Source organism: Pongo abelii, chromosome X (genome assembly GCF_028885655.2).
Source record: "Pongo abelii isolate AG06213 chromosome X, NHGRI_mPonAbe1-v2.0_pri, whole genome shotgun sequence".
NCBI lineage: Eukaryota > Metazoa > Chordata > Mammalia > Primates > Hominidae > Pongo > Pongo abelii.
The window spans coordinates 23451719-23469370 of NC_072008.2; the positions used below are offsets into that span (position 1 = coordinate 23451719).

Below are 17652 nucleotides of genomic sequence, written 5' to 3' on the forward strand. Positions count from 1 at the left end.
TACTAAAGGACTGGGTGGGAGGTTGGGGGGTGTGCAACAGAGCTGTCCAGCCCCAATTCACTCTGGAGCGACCCTAAATTAGAGCCAGAGAGAAAGATTCTCCACGGATACCTTTTGAGTGGACGTGCTCCAGACACACACCCGGACCCCGCGGTCCCGCCGAAGCTGCAGTGTTGGGGGTATTTTAAACGGTTCTTATTTGGAAGGAGGCGTGATTTCCACGTTCGAGCGTCTTCGCTCCCCACCCCCTCTCGGCACCAGCCAGTGCGCGCCACCACCTGAGCCTGGCGAGAGTCGGGACGCACGCAGTCTTCAGCCTGCTCCTTTCAGCCTCTGGAGAGACTCGGCTCTGAGCGGGTCCGCCCGACACCCGCCCCCTCCCCCCTCCGGAGAACTCTTTACTTTTTGTTTGGAAAATCGGGGCCATTTCTTTATTTATCTCTGGGTCTTCCCGGAGGAGGGCAGAGAAGGGGAGAGCGAGCTCCGCGGGCCGGGCCGGGGGAGGGGAGCGAAGGGAGGGGAGGGGACTGGGTGTAGCCTGGAATTCTCCGTCCTCGTGTTCCTGGGCTGGCGCGCAGTCTCCTGGCGATAGCGCCGTCGCCGCTCCCCGCACCACCCCGTCGTTGGCCTTGGGGGTCGGGTGAGTGGGGTCATGACGAGCCGCGGGGGCTGCCCCGGGCCCCGCCCGCGCTGAGAGGGGACGCGGCCGCGCGGCGCGGAGCCCCCCGGGCGGGGAGGCGGCGGGGGGTGGGGAGGGCGCACGCGGTAGGGCGGAGTGGGGGCGGCGCAGAGGCCGCCAAGCTGGGGGGCTCTCCGGGAGGGCGCGGCCGCGGGCAGGAGGGCGTGTCTCCGGCCCGAGGGGACCCTCCCGAGGCGCGGCGCGGGACTCCCCGATGGTGGTGCTGCGGCTCCGGGAGAGCACAGGGTCTCGCCGCCGCCGCCGCCGTCGCCGCCGCCGAGGGCGCCGCTGCCGCCGCCGCCGCCGCCGCCGCCGCCGCCGCCCGAACCCGCGCCGAGCGTGCGCCTCGCCCTCCTCCCGCGCCCGCTCTGCTCTAGGATGCTGCGGCAGGTTCTGCACAGGGGCTTGAGGACGTGTTTCTCCCGGCTCGGCCACTTCATTGCCAGTCACCCTGTCTTCTTCGCCTCGGCGCCGGTGCTCATCTCCATCCTGCTCGGCGCCAGCTTCAGCCGCTACCAGGTCGAGGAGAGCGTGGAGCACCTGCTGGCGCCCCAGCACAGCCTAGCCAAGATCGAGCGCAACCTCGTTAACAGCCTCTTCCCGGTCAACCGCTCCAAGCACCGTCTCTACTCGGACCTGCAGACCCCCGGGCGCTACGGCCGGGTCATCGTCACCTCCTTCCAGAAAGCCAACATGCTGGACCAGCATCACACCGACCTGATCTTAAAGGTGAGAGGGGACGGGTGCGGGCAGACTCCGCCAGCGCCGCGGCCGCGGTCGGGCTGGCACTGCGCTGGGGTCCCGGCTGAGAGCGCCACCTCTCCTAGCCCAGGCAGCTGCCGCAGGGACTCTCCTGCACCGCGCGCACCAGGGCGGCCGACTGGAGCCTCCCAGCCTCCTGGACAGGGAGCGTCGGGGTCCGGGTCCGGCCCTGCCCGCGTCGCCTGTACCGCCACCCCGCAGCTGCTGCAACAGTTGGGGCGGCGGCGGCCACAGTGCTGTGGTCGGTGCGCTTGTTTTGCTCGCAGTGGGCTTGGGGGTGGGGAGGCTTTGGGGTAACTGGGCCAGGAAAGAACAGAAAGAGAGAAGACATTCTGGAAAGTCCTACTACTTGAGAACAAAATACTATGCTTGGAGGGGATTCCGAGATACCCCTCCCTGTCCTCAGTTTTGTTTCTGCCTTTTTCTGGCCCCCCGGAGTGTTTGGGGAACGGTTGTTGGCGGGGGAGGTTGGGAAAGGACAAAAGAATGTGAGGCGGGATGGTGAGGAAAATGCCTCCCACCCACCCAGAAAGAAGTGTGGTCTCTGGCGAGGACAGGGGGCTGCCCTGCTGCTTTCTTCTCCGGAGCGAGGTAGCCATCTCTGTCTTCCAGGGTATGAAATTATGTTTGTAATTCGCAGTTACTTCGTCTTTCACAGTAGCTCCTCAAGAAATGCCAAAACTTTGGGAAAAGAGGGAACCGATCAGTCCACTTTTATTTGGGTGCATCTGAGCATGGGGGTGAGGGGCAAAGCCAGAAGGGTGAGAACAGAAGCCAGGCTTTGTGGCCCCGAGAAGAGCACAGGAAACCGAGCAGCTGGTTAGAGAGTGACACTCGCAGAAACCGGTTGTGCCATCAGCTTGAGCTGGGAATTTGATGTGGAAAGTGAGGTTAATGGTGGTAACTTTCAGGAAGTTCCTAAGAAAAGCAGAGGAGTGAGGACTAGAGATGGAAAAGTGGAGACCTCAAGAGAGAAAAGTAAAAATAGGTGAGAATGTTCCATCTGAATCCCTGATGGGGACTGTAGGGCTTGTTTACTTAAGGTTCTCCTTTGGGGAGGGCAGACAAGAACCAGACCCAGCTGGGACTCTGGTGCAGAGGGATGGAAGGTGATGGTTTTGTGTGAGTCTCTAGTCCAGATCTGGTACTAGAGGCTAGTTAGATTTCTAGTCTACTTATCCCAAGGGGAGTCTGCCGGGAAACCTGGGGAACTCTTTCCTCTTCTTTTCCTCTACAGGTAATAGTTTATCCCTAGAGACGAGCTAATTTCCATCCATTATTTTCCTATGTCCGTTTGTTGACATGTTATCAATCAGCAATTAGTAATGAGGGGAATCTGACTAGGGGCTCAATGGAATTAGGATCTTCCCACACTGAGTGGCTCATGATATTTTTAATGGCACACAAATCACACATTTACTCATCACAGAACCTTAATAACATTAATCCCGAGATGTTTGTTTTTCTCATGATTAGACTTCCGGCATCAAAGTGGTTTTTTAAATCTTTCTCAATACTTTAGTGACTATATTTTGAGACACAGATAAATACTGCTCCAAAAGCTTTCCCAAGAAAACACGTAGTAGATTCATCATGGGCATATGGAAACTGTAATTTAACCAGTTCTGACAGTTGGAAATGCCGTGTCTTTTGATTGATGATCTACTAAATGATATTTCTCTTTTTGTGTTTTTTCAAGGTGATGTTTCCATTGCCTTTTTCCCCCCCTCACAAACCATCACACCACTGTGACAGGCAGTCACCAGTTACACTCTCAAGGTTAATGAGACATCAACAAGCACATCAGATCTCTTTTCAACTGGATTACTTCTTCCCTACTTGATATTGATCAGTTCAGGACAGAAAACAGTGCTATAGGGGAAGGTTGAGACTGGAGAGACGGAGGCTTGGCTTTGCCTCCATGTCTAAAGGGCAACTTTAAAGGACAATGGTCAAATCAGTGGATTGTTTTAAGAAGTGGGATGGTTTTTCATCTTCTAGGTGTCTGAGTAAAATCAAAACCAAGCCTAACAGTGGTCCAAACTTATTTCTAGCTGATGACTCTCTGGTCAAATGAGTTCATACGGCTTATAAAAATACGGACTTACGAAACCAAGGCATTAACTGTCTTCAATTTTAAATTATATGTTTAATTTTTTCTTTCTGCATCCAGCCCCTACTTTTGGTAGGTATGGAGCCAGGGGACAGGAAGATGAACCTTCATTAGTCATGGTAATGTAAAGTGTGGGAGTGAGCACTTTTTTTTTTTTTTTTTTTCCATTTAGAAACATGATGACTTGTCCTTTACAAAAGGTGTCAGGAGTGAAAGAATCACTGTTATTGTTGTTACTAGTGTTATTCTGATACTTCGTTACTGGCATCAAGGATAGCATTGACAGTTAACACTACACAACACCGAACAGTCCCTGCCGGTTTTATGGCGTCACATTTGAAATGAAGTGAAGTGGACAGAGCATAAGCAGGTCTGAGGCTTTTTCAGACCCCAGTACAAAACTGAGGAGGTGACTTGTAGGGCTGTGTAGGGTGTTGCTTCAAGCATGAAGAGTAGACCCATTCTCGCCTCTTAATGTTTTGGGATTGTACCTGTGCAGTGAAGGAGATCCTTCTTGGGATATTGGTCCCACTATTTGCTGACAAAAAAAAAAAATAGACTGGGAGGGAGTGAGGACAGAAAACGAAAAGCCAGGTTGACGTTTTTAAATGTAATTGAGAGTATTACAGAAAAATATCTGTATTTGAAAATCCAGCTGATCTGGTTTGGAGGAGCTTTCTCGAATTTTCGCAAGTGATATGATTACCATACTCTGACCACTGTAGCATAGAAGTTGACCCCACACTGTGAGGCATGACTCCCCCCAGCGTTGCTTTCCCCTGAAGGCTACAGGGCAAAGATGCATTATTAGGCAAAAGTGGGTAGGACCTGGTGGTGCTGATAAGGGCTCATGCAGTAATTTCTGAACCTCTTTAAATAAATGCTGCTCTTCAAACGTTTTCCTTTTCCTAGGAAATTAAATTTAGCTGATTATATCTTTTAACAGAAGATCCATGATGTTCATCTCAAAGCAAATTTCAAAGTAGGGCCTCACAAGCTTTTATACATACGTTTCTTTGCGATCACCTAAAATGAAGTGTAAGTAGGTCCCTTTGATAATTGATCCAGGCTGTTAACAAAACAATTCTTGATTTATTCCAGAATCATCTATGTAAAGTGAAGAATCAGTACAGCCCAGTACTTATGATAACGACATCATCTTTATAGGACTTTATAGGTTATGAACACACAGTATGTTTAAATACAGTAAATTAGGAAAAATGCTATATCCCATTTTACATACGAGAAAACTACTTCTTAGAAGTTAACTGACTTGTCCATGGGAAAAAAAACAAGGCTAGAAGCAGGACTGGACTGGACCCAGGGTTTTGGACTCCAAGCCCAGTGTTCTTTTCATTGTAATTTACTTTCATATGATACACTACTGGAATGATTTAAAATGTACATTTTTGTTATCCAAATGAAGTACAGTTGACCAAAGTTTTATATCCCATCCCATCCAGTTGTTCTAATAGTGGTAATTGGATCATAAGAATATTGTTCTTGACTGATTCTGTCTAGTGTCAATTAAAATCCACATACAGAAACTCCAAATGCCCAAAGTAAAGCATGAGATACTTATAATTAACAATATACAAGGATAGAAAGAAGATGTTATTGGGAAAAAAAATCTCTGGATGATTGAACGTAGCTGCCTCCTGATTGAGTGCTGCTCATTGGCAGGGTCCAGGTTGATTGAACTTTAGTGCCTTATACAGTCCCTGGCACATAATAGCTACTCAATAAATACTTGTTGAATAGACCCTCCCTAGTTTACTTAGACATTTATGTGATGAGTTAAGGAAAATTCCATAAAAACGAATTTGAAATGTATTTACATAGTGAGATTTTTATTTTTACAACTTTACAGACAGTTACTAGGATTCTTTCTTTGCAATATATCATTCTTCCCTCCTTGATAACCCCCGTAGTCATATCAAAGCATATTTCAGTTTGAAAATTGGGTAGGGGAATTGCCTTTGTACAAAGTCCTCTTCTTCAGGGGAAACTCAGAATGTTTTATTCCAAACCATGGGAAGGACGCATCCTCACGTAGCAAACATTCTTCCATTTACTAGGAGATTTCATTTCGTTCAAATATCAAGTTTCTGTGTTACTTAAACCTTTTATGTTTAAATACATTAAATAGAATTAAGTTGCAAACAAGGTTAATAAAATCTAACCTGAAGTTATTTACTTCAGGCTTTCCAAGAAGGGCAGCATAACTGCTAGCTCAGGGTCACAAAGACTGGGTAGCTAGATCAAGATCATAGTTTTTCCAAATGCTGTCTCAACACTTTCAATCATTATGGGAATCACCATCATTTCTTCCTCTACAATCTAAGGATCAGCAAATTTCAGCCTAGTTTTTAACGTAGACTGAGTTTTTACAGTTTTAAAAGATTACAGACACAACAAAACAAAAACCAAGAAGGCTATATAGCAGAATTTGTGGCTCACGAAGCCTGAGAGATTTGCTATCTGTACGTTAAAAGTTCCTGTGCTGTAGTCTAAAATTTCATTACTAGAGCACTTTCAAGAAGTTAATACTGCTAATCTGTAAGGCAGTAGTTCTCAACCGGGGCTGACCGTGCACCCACCCAGGGGACATCTGGCAATGGCTGGAGACATTTTTGGTTGTCACAACTTGGGGAAGAGGCATGTGCTACTGGCATCTAGTGGGTAGAGGCCAGGTTTGCGGCTAAACATCCTGTGACGCACAGCATAGCCCCCACAACAAAAAAATTACCTAGCCCCAAATGTTAATAGTGCCAAGGTGGAGAAACTCTCTGCCTTGCATGTTTCTTTTGTTTTTTAAAGATTCTTTTTTTACTACTTTGATTATGTAAAATGAAAAAATGCCAAAGAGAAGTTCATAGAACTCTGGGGACAAATATTATGACCTCTGAGGTGATGCTGTCTTGGGCAGTTGAGCAGAGACCAGATTTTCCAGTGTAATCTTCCCCAAAATGCAGCTATCTTGCTCTCTTCGATGCCTCTGTCCCTTCAGGTCTAAATCCCTCCTGCTTTAGAGGATCCCAAGAAACTGAATGCAGTATAACTGCTTGAATGACGAAGTGGCTAAGTTGACACTGGCCTTTGAGACTTGTCCATTGCTAGAGTGCCCATTATTGGCATGCCTTAAGCATCAGTCAGTAGCAGTTGCCCACTTAGGTCGGGCTTCTTCTGACAGTGTGTAAGACCTCACTGTGAGCAGCGGCCTGAGGAGGCAGGAGGCAGTGCTTTGTTGCCTATTCCAGCCTCTCTGCTTTTCCAAGTATAAAATGACAATAGAAGAGCTTGTATCAAAGAAACACGGAATCAAAGAACCTTGGGATTAGAAGGCACCTTAAAGGTCATCTCCACAGAGGCTGATGCTAGAATCTTCTCTTAGCATCTCAGGGTGCTTTGTTTGGTGACAGGTACTATGAAGCCTTGGGCAGTCCAGTCCCTTCTGGTGAGTTATCCAAGTGGCAGATACTCTTAGAAAAGATTGAGCCTGGGCCTGAAAGGGCAGCATTTGTGCATTTGCTGGGTCAGTCAATTGACTTTTACTCTTTATTTTTGTACTAGGGGAAAATTAAGGAGAGACTGAGATCGGTTTTCATTCTCCTTTCATTTCGTAGGTAGTGTATCCTAATAATCTAAGCACAGTCTCATCCTAGGGTTGTCTGACTTCTTTTAAGTATATTTGATTTGTGCGATTAGTATGTCAAATGCCCACTTGTCTCATTTAGATTTGGGGAGCAGTCTTTTAATTCTCCATTTAGGTACACATTTGAGACAAACTTTGATTAAACTGAAATTTAGATACAAAGCCTTAGTGGGAGAGGAAGCCCACCTTTGTAATGACTCATGGCATCTTGATAGATGCCATATTAGAGTTAGGGAAGGATGATTATATTTTAAATGACCACAAAAACTGAGCCTCTCAGGATTCACCAGACCTATAAACCTCACAGGACAGTCAGGCATTGAACTGATGACTCCTTATAAATATGAGAAGGAGAAGTAAGCTAACAGAAGTTATTTGTTTTCTACCTGAGTGTTTCCAGTCCCTTGGCACAAGAGCCAGGGAAATGTGAGGTGCTGGTGAGCTGATCAACTTTGACTTTGTGGGATGTGCCATCTGGTACCTGATTTCGGGGCTCAGTGTGAGCCCCAAGTGATACTTGAGATAGGCTTAAAGCAGACCTTTGAAGTCACCTGCTTGATAGTACATCACAGCAAGCAGGCCTGTCTGCAGCACTGCCTGTGTCTCCTCCACATACCCGGAAGGCCACAGAACTACCGAGGAATCCTGCCAGACTGATTTAATGACCAGCAGGGGAGGTGAGTAATCGCTAACCTTTAAAAGACAAGAAAAGAAAAAAAAGGAAATCAACACCAGTTGTTATTTCTTACGGGAAGCCCTGAATAATATGTTGTGCTTGCAACTTCTGAATTCGTATTTTGAACAAAAGGAGGCAGTGAGGAATAGAAAAAGCTATTTTTATCTTCTTGCTCTCTAAGAAATCCTCTTGAGAATATTGTTTCTGCTATTTTGAAAGATCCCCGTTGTTAGGTCTTCCACTTTAGGTTTAATTCATAGGCTTCAAGTACAGTTAAGATGATTTATTTAAGTGCAGTCGGTTATCTTGGGAGGTGATATAAGAAAAGGCTGATAGGGGAGTGAGGAAGTAAAACAGTGAGTGGCAGGACGCCAATCAAGAGAGTATTATTAAGCAAGGGTCTACTGTGGGCAACTGGGGCTCAGTCTCACTAGGGAACTCTGGGAGACACTGTAGAATGTATTGGAGAAATCTCAGTTGTGGATAAAGAAGCTGAATATTTTTTCCCCCAACTCCAGCCATCATCGATTGATTCAACTGCGTTTAGGAGCATTAAACTTCTGGCATTTTCATATGCTGTGTTTCGCCATATATATATATATATATATATATATATTTTTTTTTTTTTTTAAAAAAGAATTGGGTACAGAGTTACAGGTGTTTGTAGCAAGCAACCTTAGCATGGAGAGGTGAGTGTGAGCTGAGACTATATGGGTGGGACCCTGAGCATCTGCCCTAAGGGTCTTATATTCATCTAGAGTTATACATCTAGAGATTTAGGGCCCCGTTTCTAAGGAATGGATATTTATCCCTTCACTCAACAAGATGGCTATGACCCTGTCTCCATGAAGCTTACAGTTAAGAATCATCCAGCATAGCTATTTAGTTATTCTCAAGTTTGACAAGTGCCAGTGGATGCTGGTAAAGATGACTCCAAACAGGGCCTAGACACCAACAGGATGTGTGGTTTTACATGCCAAACCTCTACATTTGAGAAGCACATATTCATTCTCACCTTTATGAATACAAAAGTCTGCAGGCCCCCATCTTCACACATCTACTTTTGTTTTTCTCCCTAAAAGTGCCCTTCCTCCTCTCTTTAAGGACCAGTTCACATGCCTCCTATTTTATGAGGCTTTCTCAGATTCATGGCTTCTTCTCTCCCTTAAATTTATTGGGCTTTCATTCTTATCCACATTCTTTAATGCAGAGCTGTAGACTCTTATGTTATTTGCTATATTGTCATGTGATCATTTCTCTTAAGAGAGATAATGAACTCTTCAGGGGCAGGAACAATGTCTGACACTGCCAAATCTCTCCTAGAGCCTAGCATAATGTGGAGTTTGCAGCAGGTGCTTAATAAATTGTTGCTGGTTTATAGCTTGTAAGATGGAAAATGTGCTCTGCCTCCCTATTGATTTATTTTGGTCAAATATAATTTTGCCTGGTAGCATGACCATGTGATTTCTTTTGCTCTATATTCATTTTTCATACTTGACAAATCTTGGTTTCAAACTTGTTCATAAGCAATAAGCATCCATTCTGTTTCCAGATCTGCTGCCATTTATATAAGGAGAAATTCTTAGAAAACCAAATATCTGACAACCTTCTCTGGTCCAAGTACAGTTTGGGAGGGTATAAACTTGACCTCAGTCTCCATTCAGTGGTGCATTTCCATGTGGGAGGGTGGATCCCTGTGCAGTTCCCAGTGAGCACCCTGGAAACCAGGTCCCCACACACACATTCCCTTATTCACTTGAGGAAAAGTCTCAAAACATTGGCCACACCCATATTCAAATGTAAATAGGAAACACACTTAAAAGAAAAATTCAAGGACAAGTGGTTTTCCTGACCATAGCACCAGTGTTCAGGAGATCACCATTCTGATGTTGCTCAGTCCCACTCTTCTTAAAAGTTAGCCCAGAGTAACAGAAAGTATTGTTCTAAAAGGCAAACTTAAAAGAAAATGATACTGGTACAAAATCAGCATATTTCTGTGAGTTTAATGGAAACACTAAAACTGCTAATTTTTCAGCGTGGAAGATAAAGATTCCTTTACCCATTCCTCCATGAGGCTCTCCTGCTGTCACTAATACCATGGCTTTGTCAATTCTTTCTAATTGTCTCAAGAAAAAATAATGCATCTCTGCTATAGAGCTGCCATTATAAATGCTCAAGAACATTTTGTGATATTTATACCTTAATTGTATGAGGTTTGAGTTGTTGGATTTTGTTTTTGTTCTTGTGGTATAGGCAGGTAGTCATACTGAGTAAAGATTGTTTGATTGCTCTCAGACTTTCTAACATGCACACACGTCACCTAGGCATCTTGCTAAAATACAGACTGATTCAGAGGGTCTGGGGTGGGACCTGCAAGTCTGCATTTCTAACAAGATCTGAGGTGATGCTGATGCTACAGATCAGCAGAACACACTTTGAGTAGCAAGGCTCAAATTTAACTGTTGTAAACAGAAAACTGGATTTAGAATCAGGAAAGCCAAGTTCAAGTTCCAGTTCTCTTAAGTATGTATCTTTGGGCAAGTCACCTCACCTCCCTGAGAAACAGGCTCCTTATTTGCACTGGGTGTAACAGCATCTCTTTCACCCACTTAAGGTAAAGATAGAATGAGATAAAGTATGTGAAGGCACTGTGTAACCACAGCCTTCTGTAAAGTGTGTTATCATTATTACTATTTACTTTGAAAATGACTGCTATTTCCTCACATGTGCCAGCTCTTTCAAAGCCATTATTGCCTGTTGAGTAAATACACATGTAGCCACTTTTTTCTTTGATCCAACAGGCAATAATGGGTGCTCAATCTACATTCAATACTCATATTGCCAATTTGTTGGTCTTTAATGACTCCATCTGAGTCATTACAGACAATTGGATTCAACCTACTGCTGAGCGTGCAGCTCCTCTTCCTGCAGAAAGTTCTTAGGCAGGCAGAGCTGCGGATGGGGATAGGTGCATTGCATTCCAGCACACCAACGGGGTTCCTCTGGGCTCAGAACCTACTCTTCATGCCTGATGGTGCTTTGCACACAAAAAAAGCCTTCACTTCCTGCACGGGGAAGTGCCTTTTGAATTAAAGGTTCTGAGAGGCTGCGGGCTCTGGTTTCAGGGCTCTCCTCACCACATCTCACAACACAGCATGCCAAAGAGGAATTCTCCAGTGATTTAGGTGAGAACGTTGATCATTCTCCTCTCTTACTGAATTTACATGACTACAGTGTTTCACTGGGAAATCTCGTCCACATAAGTAGATCTGCAAGCACTTCACAGGGAAGAGTGTCATCAGAATTGCCAGAGATCAGGAGCACCAGGCAAAGTGATAATTGTAAAGTCCTTTGAAACTGGAATGTTGCAAAATTTTGCAGACTGTGAATTTTGATCATTTAGTTCAGCGTGCTTCCCCACCTACCCCTTTAGAAAATTGCTTTTTATAGGATCCCAAAAGAAATCCACAATTATTCAGGCTCCACATTCAAATCCACCAAAAAAGATTCCTCTGCCTATCTGGTTCTCTATCCCTAATCTCTTCAAACAAAATTAACCTCTGTGTAAGTGAGGGTTAGCAGTACTTCTCAAACTTTGTACTTCTAAATTCCCTGGGAATTTCAGCATGCAGATTCTGATTCAGTAGGTCTGAGGCAGTAGCCCTGACATTCTGCAATTCCAACAAGCACCCAGGGATGTTGATGCTACTGGACTGCAGACCACATTTTGAGTAGAGCAGTAGATTAGTGGATCTAAGGAACCTTGCTGAACCTTTGTATATCCTGACTACTCAGTCCTATTTAATTGCCTCTATAAGCTAAAGTAGTGGCTCTCCAACTTGAGCAGATAAGCATCGGAGAACTTGTTCAAAACAGATTGTGGTCTCCACCTCAGAGTTTCTGAGTCAGTAGGTCTGGGATGGAGCCTGAGAATTTGCATTTCTAACAGGTTCACAAGGTGATGCTGTTCTTGCTGGTCCAGGGACCACACTTTCAGAACCACTGCTATAAAGTATCCTAGAAATTAGCTACCAGGACTACTTCCAAAAATGCAGTCTCTCTCTGTGGAATCTGGCCAATAAGATACAAGCAGGATGAAAAAGTTGTTTGCTCAGCACTTAATTCTGAATGATGCTGTAATAGCTCTTCTACAAAGGGTATTAAATAAATCTGAATATCTGAAGTTTACACTGTGAGACAAGCATGTTAAACAGAGGGCCATACTCTACTGCCTGTCTCCTGGTGTTGGAATTCAGGAGAAAGGGGCTGAGTAGAGGAAAGGACACCCTGAGATGGAGGAAGAGAGATACCCCTCCCCCACAATACACACACACCATGGATGTCGTTGCTACCATCTCCACATATGGGATTGCCAAAGCTTTCGTTCTTCCAGCGACTTCCCATACAGGGTCATCTGCCATTTGCCTTTTCCGGAACGTCCTTTAAAGCAAATCAGATGGTACAGCAGGCACAAACAGGAGCTACATGATGCATTTCTGAGACAGGGTCCCAGTACTGTGGTTCTTTTAAAGAAAAAGTTACTCAAAACCCTTGTTAAAGAATGGTAAGGCAGAGTTTATTCAGCAGGAGCCAATGAGATACTATAGTGACTACTGCAGTGGGGTTTTGCAGTAGGGGAGAGATCCGACCCACTCAGAATATGACAAGGAAGAGTGGGAATTTATAGCCAAGGAGCAGGATGGGGTCAGTGGATACAACATTATTAAGAGGAAACATCAGGGGGAAGGGGCAGATTCTAGCTAAACCAATCCGACAGGATTCTTGCTGAAAGCTGGCCAGGATGATCAGATATCATCTGAGAGATGGTCAGAGATGAATAATTTGATCAGATATCTAGAATGATCAGATACAAAGGGTGGGGGATTATGGTCAAATGGATTTAGAAGAAGTCTTCCTAAAATTGGATGATGTAAAGACAGAAAAGGAAATCTGAATGCCAAGGGTTAGTTGGGAAGAAGGTTCAGAGGAGCCTGACTAGAGTTTGGTAAAGGAGAGTCGTCAGTTGTCAGAGGTAAGGTGTCACAGGGAGGACCCTGGCAGCTAATGTTCAATGTCAATTACTGTTTGATGTCAAGTGCTGTCAGAGAGAGGTGACAGTTGCAACCAAAATTCAGTGGGTACCAGTTTGGGCAGAGTGGAAAAAGCATTGCTTTAGAACCCAAAGTTTTGTGTTTGAGGCTGTGAACTATTAATGTGTCCTTGATCAAGTCACTTAACCTCTCCGGGAGGTCTCAATTTCTTCATCTATAAAATGGGATCAGCAATATTATCGTTGTGAAATGCACCCAGTGTTCTCCATTAATAAATTCTTACTCTCCAGGAGAAAGGACTTACCAGAGCACGATTCTGAAACTTTATCCTAGGTTCTTTCCCATTTCAGGCCCCTTCAGCCTTTCTGCCTTACCTAAGAGTTGGTGGGGGGAGAGTCAACAGGGGTCAGGGATTCAAAGAAATCAATTTGAAGCACTACAGCCAGGGAAGGGAATAGAAGACAGGAAAAAACTATACCACTAGAGAAATACTTGTGAAGGTCACAGGTCTACTAAAAGACTGAGATTTCATTGGAAGATTATATAGCAATTTCCCCTTACCACACTTTACTACCACATCAGCAGAGCTCCAGTTTAATAATAGTGGATTACAGCTGAAAGAGCAAAAAGACACAGACCCTCTCTGAGGAGAAGTATGTGGGAAAATCCAACGTCAACAAGAGAGACAAAAACAAGGACAGTAGAGGAAATTAAAGCTTCTGGTACCTATAGCTACAACAAACATTAAATACATTCTGACCCCTAGATTAACATAAATCTTCCCTATAAAGTCCTATTATCTTAGTTCCTATTAACTGATATAACATGTCTAGTCTTGAAGAAAAAATTACAAGGCAAGCCAAAATAAAATATATATACTCTGAAGAGACAAAGGAAACATCAAAACAAGACTCAGATATGGGAATTTAAATTCAATACCAGACAGGGAATTTAAAGTAACTATGAAGGCCAGGCGAGGTGGCTCATGCCTATAATCCTGGCACTTTGGGAAGCCGAGGTGGAAGGATAGCTTGAGGCCAGGAGTTCATAACCAGCCTGGGCAACATAGCAAGACCCCGTCTCTACAAAAAAAATTTAAAAAATATTAACAGGGCATGGTGGTACATGCCTGTAGTCCTAGATTCTTGGGAAGCTGAGACAGGAGGGTCATTTGAGCCCAGGAGTTCGAGGCTGCAGTGAGCTTTGATCACACCACATTCCAGCCTGGGTAACAGAGTGAGATCCTGTCTCAAAAAAATAAAGTAACAATGATTAATATGTTAAGAGCTTTAGTGGAAAAAGTAGACATCAAGACCACATGGGTAATATAAACAGAGAAGTGGAAACTCTCAGGATGAATCAAAAGGAAATGCTAGAGATAAATACTGGAACAGAAATGAAGAAAGGCTTTGATGAACTCATCAGTAGACTTAACTGCCAAGGAAAGAATCAGTGAGCTTGAATATAGGGCAATAGAAACATCACAAACTGAAACACAAAGAGTTAAAAGAGAAAAAAAAAACCCCAAATGGAACATCTAAAAATTGTGAGACAGGGTTATCAAAATATATGACATACACACAATTGGAATACCAGAAGAAGAATGAAACAGAAGACGTTTGAAGTAACAATGGCCAAAAACTTTCTAAAATTAAAGACACCAAACCACAGATCCAGGTAGCTCAAAGAACACCAAGACAGATAAGTACTCATAAAACCACACTTAGGTGTATCATAATCAAACTACAGAAAACCAAAGACAAAGAAGAAATCTTCAAAGAAGCCAGGGTCGGGGGGACACCTTATAAATAGAGGAACAGGGAAAAGAATTACATTAGAGTTATCAGAGAAAAAATTGCAAGAAGAGAATGAAGATAAACAGTTAAAGGGTTAAAATGAAAAAAAAAAAAATCAACCTAAAATACAATAGCCGGCAAAATTATGCTTCAAAGTGAGGGAGATATAAAGACTTTCTCAGACAGAAACTGAGTGAATTCATCGCCAGCAGTGTTGTCCCGCAAAAAGTGTTATAAGAAGTTGTTCAAGAAAAAGGAAAATTATATAGGTCAGAAACTCAGATCTACATAAAGAAGAGTATTAGAGAAGGAATAAATGAAGCTGAACTGAAATATTTTTATTTTTCTTACTCTTAATAGATCTGAAACATAACTTCATTTAAATCAATAATGGTAACAATATATTGGATGATTATAACATGGATAAGTGAAATGAATGGGAGCCATGTCACAAGGCATGTGAGGGAGGAATTGGGAATACCCTGTTATAAATGCACCACATATAAAGCAGTATTGTTTAAAGGTGAACTTAAATTAGGTATAAATGTATATTGTAAGTGCTAGGGCAACCACTAAAAATTTTTTTAAAGAAGTAAAATTGATATAGCAACGAAGGAGATAAAATGCTCAATTAAAACCAGAGAAGGCAGAAAAAGAGGAGGTAAAAAAAAAAACAGGAACAAATGCAAAAAAAAAAAAAGAACGGTTACCACCATGGTAGATATTAACCTAATTATATCAATGATCACTTTAAGTGTGAATGGTATAAATATACAAAGTGAAAGATGATGACTGTCAAAGTGGATTATGGAAAAAGAAAGACCTAATTATATTGTCTATAAGAAACCCACTTTAAATATAAAGAGTCATACAGTTAAAAGTAAAGGGATGGGGAAAGATATACCATGCTAATTCTGCTAACCAAGAGAAAGCTAGAGTAGCTATGTTCATTTCAGACGAAGCTAACATCAGAACAAGAACAATTATCAGGAATAAAGAGGGGTATTACCTAATTATAAAGGGATCAATTCTCCAAGAAGATACAACAATCCTAAATATGTATGTACTTAACAACAGAGAATCAAAATACATGAGGCAAGAACTGATAGAACTGAAAGGAGAAATAGACAAATCCACTATTATATTGGAGACTTCAACATTCCTCTGTCAGTAATGGATTAAAAAAAAACAGGCAGAAAATAAGTAAGGATATAGATAATCAGGAAAGAGTAAGGGACAGCATGTCTACTACTCTGGGAAGATACATGATCCAACTCTAATAAGGGTACCTCTTACAGAATTGTAGGGGTTAAATAGGAGAAGCAAGACACTGGAGATAGGGAGATGCCTTCTGTGCACCCAAGGAGCTGTTAAAGTCTGCAGACAGAAGGCTTGGAATACAATAGCTGCAGAAAGACAAGAAAGGACATAGATCAGACCACCATTTTCCAAAATGTGTTCTAGGAAAGCTCCCTTTAGTGCTGTAAAAAAAAAAAAAAAAAAAAAAAAAAAAAAAAAAAAAAAAAAAAAAAAAAGCTCTGTGGCCAAATAACTTTGGCAAACAATAGATGTGGTACCCCCATATCAGATCCTCATATTGCATGCACGTTATCATAGTAAAAGCTCTAAAAAGTACCTCTGTAAAGAAACCTATTTAACTCTGTCCAGTTTGGCATTTCTCAAATCTATTTGAGATAAATATTTTTTACTTTTTTGGTGGCCCCTATCAACATCCCAAGAACCTAATGTGCTTCAGAACATACACTGAAAATACCAGCCCAAAGATTGGGAGATAGAATTAATAAGACTTCAAGATCACTGGATCTGGGAGTCATCAAAGGGAAAAGGGTGACGTTGGCTTAGAAGTTTCCCAGCTGGGTGAGTAGAAAGAGGATGATGCTGTGTTAACCATTACAGGAAACAGGTGGAAGAACAAATTTGGAGAAAAGGATCCAGCTGTTGTATATATGCCAGTGGCAATACTCCCATACCATTTATTTGCAGATCTTCAGGAGGCAGATGGAAATTAAGATCCGGAGTTTGAAGAAGAGATAAAGTGTTGTGAACTGGAGATTGGTCAGTGTACAGGTGACAAGTCAAACCATGGAGGTGGAATTCATTGCCCGCGAAGAATATATTCTGTTATGACAAGATCAGAAGTGCCAAAGATAGTCATGAGTAACATCAAATTTACAAATAGGGCAAAGGTAGAGAAGTCAGAAGAACACTGAGAAGAGCTAGGTCGAAAGATACGAGGAGAGGAAAGAGTTGAGTCATGTAATTCATTATGGGAGAAAGAAAGGGTTTCAGTCAAATTACAAATATTTACTGAGTACTTTTGTTTGCCGGGCATATAGTAGAGGATGCAGCAGTGAAGAAACCATGCTCAGGCCTTACCAAAGCCTGCTGTATTCCCATGAAAATATGGATTCCATTTTCATGGGAATCCAGTAGGCTCTGTCTATTTTTCTTATCCTGATTCAAATGGGATGCCAGTATGGGAAACCAAGTGCCATCTTCAAAATTTCAGGTCTTAAATCTGGAGGAGGAAGCCAACATCCTTTTGGAGCCATGAATATTGTCCAAACTCCATCTGTTGCGCGGATAGGAATTTCGGTGGAATCATTGGACAGTATGGCTCAGCAGACTCCTGTAGGTAATGCCGCTGTATTCTCAGTTGACTCATTCACTCTGTTCACGCAAAAGATGTTGGACAACTTATACAACTTTGCTTCATCGTTTGCTGTCTCTCAGGCCCAGATGACACCAAGCCTATATGAAATGTTCATTCTACAAAATGTGTTTCTGAAATGGTATGAAAACTTTCAAAGATGACTACCACAGAACCCTCTCTTTTGGAAAACATAATTTGAATAAAATAATTTTTAATGGATTCTGAAATTTGTCATGTTTTGAAGAT

The 17652-nt window shown here is 42.9% G+C and overlaps 1 protein-coding gene and 1 pseudogene across 1 annotated transcript in view; both read left to right on the plus strand.

Moving 5' to 3' along the window:
• Positions 1-1002: 1002 nt before the first annotated feature.
• PTCHD1 (patched domain containing 1) overlaps positions 1003-17652 on the plus strand; it is a 65036-nt gene continuing 48386 nt past the window's right edge. The window contains exon 1 of the mRNA XM_002831455.3: positions 1003-1408. Within this exon, the coding sequence (XP_002831501.1) occupies positions 1058-1408 (351 nt within the window). The 5' untranslated portion in view covers positions 1003-1057. The remainder of the gene's footprint in view (positions 1409-17652) is intronic.
• On the plus strand, positions 10745-17633 carry LOC112130877 (protein Hikeshi-like; annotated as a pseudogene).